This window comes from Schistocerca piceifrons, chromosome 10 (genome assembly GCF_021461385.2).
Source record: "Schistocerca piceifrons isolate TAMUIC-IGC-003096 chromosome 10, iqSchPice1.1, whole genome shotgun sequence".
In the NCBI taxonomy this organism is placed as follows: Eukaryota; Metazoa; Arthropoda; class Insecta; order Orthoptera; family Acrididae; genus Schistocerca; species Schistocerca piceifrons.
In genome coordinates this window covers 79,364,963-79,368,055 of record NC_060147.1, presented here as the reverse complement: position 1 = coordinate 79,368,055, position 3,093 = coordinate 79,364,963, and the positions used below count along the sequence as shown (strand labels likewise).

Genomic DNA, 3,093 nt, shown 5'->3' with positions numbered 1-3,093 from the left:
GAGACGATGGGATTCGGACGTCGAGAAGCAGGAAGACCACACTGAAGGAATGAAGAGAGATACTGCAAAAACAGTGTAAGTAAAAATATTAGTGTGCATTATTCACGAAATTCCCCTCGTAATATTTCGTTTACAACCACTTATGGGCGATGCAGCTACCATTGATGTCGATCGTTTGTACATGTGTGTGGCAAAATTGGCACTGTAAAAACGTTTCATTAGTGATTAATGTTGTCAATTAAATAACCAACTAAGATTTTCACTTTAGGATTTTATTTCATTAGGGTGACTTAGCTGTAAAAAATATGAGTGTCACACACTGAACAACATTTTAGATTGAGCTGAATTTGGCTCGGTAATGAGCTGAAACCAGTAATAAATAAACAAACTTCGCAATCTTGACGCAGGATTTTTATTCACATATGTTTTCAAAGTTGTTATGAATATCAGTCAGCTACTCTGGCCTTCAAGTAGTTTTCATTGTATAAATCACTCACGATGACCCCATTTCGGCATACTGACATCTTCTGGTGCTCTTGCATGTAATATCGTTGCTGTCATGTCCTGTCTCCTTTTTTGTAGAATTATTAATCTCCTGCTTACATCTAAGGAGAAACTAATGATTCTAAAAAAGACAAGACATAGCAGCGACAATATTACACGCAAGAGCACCTGATTATGGCAATTTGCCGAAATGGGCTCATTTACCTCTATATCTACATGGATAATCTGCAAATCACATTGAAGTACCTGGCAGAGGCTTCATCGAACCACCTTCACAAATATTCTTTATTATTCCACCGTCCTACGGCGCGTAAAGAAACGAACACCTATATATTTCAGTGCAAATTCTAATTTACCTTATTTTATTACGGTGATCGTGTCTTCCTATTAGGTCGGAGTCAACAAAATATTTTCACATTCGGAGGAGAAAGTTGGTGAACGAAATATCGTGAGAAGATTCCGCAGTATAGCGGAAAACGCCTTTGTTTTAATGATATCCACACCAAATACCGCATCATATCAATGACACTGTCTCCCCTATTTCGCGATAATACAAAACGTTCTGCCCTTCTTTATACACTCTCGATGTACTTCGTGAATCCTATCAGGTAAGGATCCTACATAGCGCTGCAGGATTCTAAAAGAGGACGGAGAAGCTTAGTGAAGGTAATCTGTTTAGTAGATCTGTTACATTATCTATGTCCTGTCAATAAAACGCAGTCTTTGGTTCTCCTTCCCCACAACATTTTCTATGTGTTCTTTCCAATTTAAGCTGTTTGTGATTGTAGTTCCTAGGTGTTTAGTTGAATTTACGGCCTTTAAGTTTGATTGATTTATCGTGTAACCGAAGTTTAACGCATTTCTTTTAGCACTCATGTGGATGACCTCACACTCTTCGTTATTTAGGGTCAATTGTTTGTTTTCGCACCATACAGATATCTTTTCTAAATCGTTTGCTACAAGAGCATAGGTTACCGGTTTCGGTCATATCACATGACCACCATAAGACCCATGGCATCCTTCGAAGATGGTAGGTGACGTCTTCGAAGATGGTAGGTGACATCACAGCAGCTGAGAAGAGTGCTCCACCTACCATCTTCGAAGGATGCCATGGGTCTGATGATGGTCATGTGATATGACCGAAACCGGTCATCTATGTTCTTGTAGCATACGTGGTGCGATCAAGACTGAATTTTAAAAAGAAAATCTTTTTAAAAAAGATTTTGATCGCTGTTCCAAAAAATGTTTATTGAAATTGTCCAAAGAAGAAATGTTTTCAAATTGCTTTAACGGCCAATACGGACGATTTTATCCGCCATGTGAAGTTTATTGAGGTACGGGACAGATGTAATGCGACTCACCGACTCCAGCGACGTGGATCTTCTTCATCCACGGGTAGATGATTCGCTCCCCGGACCCGGAGCTGTCGTCCGGTTCCGCCTCCTCCGCCTCTTCGTCCTCCTGGTCGTCTTCCAGGTTATCCGCCCCGCTGGGCGGCCCCTGCGGCTGCGGCTGGGGTTGCGCGGCGGTCACCGCCGCCCCCGGGGGCGGCTGGGCCGCCTGCGGGGGCGGCGGAGGCGGCGGTGGCGGGCTCGGCGTGCCGCCTCCGCTGTTGGCGGGCGTCAGCGGCTGCGGGGGAGGATGCGGGCCGCACGGCTGTTGCGGGCTCGCCATGTCCGGGGGCGGCGGGTAGTAGTAGCCGCCCCCGGCGCCGCCCCCGGGGCCGTAGCCGTTGGCGGTGACCGCGACCGGCGTCGCCGCCGCGTAGTGGTGGTGGTGCGGCTGGTGCACATGGTGGTGCTGCTGCTGGTGCTGGTGGTGGTGCTGGTGGTGGTGGTCGTGCTCGTGGTGGTGGTGCTGCTGGTGGTGGTGGTACGCCTGGTACTGCGCCGCGGCGCTGCCGAAGAAGTCGGCCGGGATGTAGTTGCTCTGGCTGTACTCCTCGCTCGGCGGGAACTTGGGGTCGACCAGCAACTGCTGCGGCTGCGGCGCCAGCTGCTGGTGCTGCGGCTGGTGCGGCGCGTGGTGCTGGTGGTGCAGCTGGTGGTACCCGACGGCGGACACCGCCGTCGCCGCGCCCGCCGACGCCTGGGCTCCGCCGGACGGGTTCATCAAAAACGAACTCATGATCATTAATTTTTCCTGCCGGGCGCCGGCCGCGAGCGGTGCTCTCTGTTCGCCTCCTCCTCTTCCCCTCCCTCTCCCCTCCACTGCACCCTTTCCCCGTCTTTACCCCCACCCCTCCCCTGCACGACCTACTTTGCTTAGCACTGCCGCGCAAATCCCGTATCCTCCAGTCTCTCAAATCCCTCAGCAATCCGCCGCCACTCCCGACACCGTCGCATCCATCATTACTCGCTGCACTTGTCAAAAATCACTCCGAACATCCGAGTTTCCGCAGACTCCGCTTCCCTTCCATCGCGCGCAGCACGTCACCCGTCAACGCTTCCCGTGTATACAGTCCGCCGCATTCTCTCCGCAATAACTACCACGCCGCTCTATTTCCTCCTCCGTGGCGACGATAGTGCACACGTAGACGCTCTCCGCTCGCCGCCAGTAGCGAGGAAAGAAGGGGGCGCGGTTACGCAG

General features: G+C 50.4%; 1 protein-coding gene across 1 annotated transcript; it reads right to left on the bottom strand.

The window, feature by feature from the left end:
- Nucleotides 1–280: 280 nt before the first annotated feature.
- LOC124718707 (homeobox protein Hox-B4-like) lies at nucleotides 281–2,631 on the bottom strand. Its single transcript, XM_047244328.1, has 3 exons — nucleotides 2,381–2,631; nucleotides 1,866–2,170; nucleotides 281–294 (listed from the first exon to the last, which is right to left on the bottom strand). Exons 1-3 carry the CDS (start codon nucleotides 2,629–2,631, stop codon nucleotides 281–283), a joined length of 570 nt encoding a protein of 189 aa, XP_047100284.1.
- Between the last annotated feature and the right edge of the window lie 462 nt (nucleotides 2,632–3,093).

Coding starts and splice junctions, on each gene's coding strand:
- LOC124718707 (XM_047244328.1), bottom strand. CDS start 2,631: ATGAGTTCGTTTTTGATGAACCCGTCCGGCGGAGCCCAGGCGTCGGCG. Junction 2,171..2,380: donor GCCGCGGCGCAGTACCAGGC/GTACCACCACCA, acceptor GGACATGGCGAG/CCCGCAACAGCCGTGCGGCC.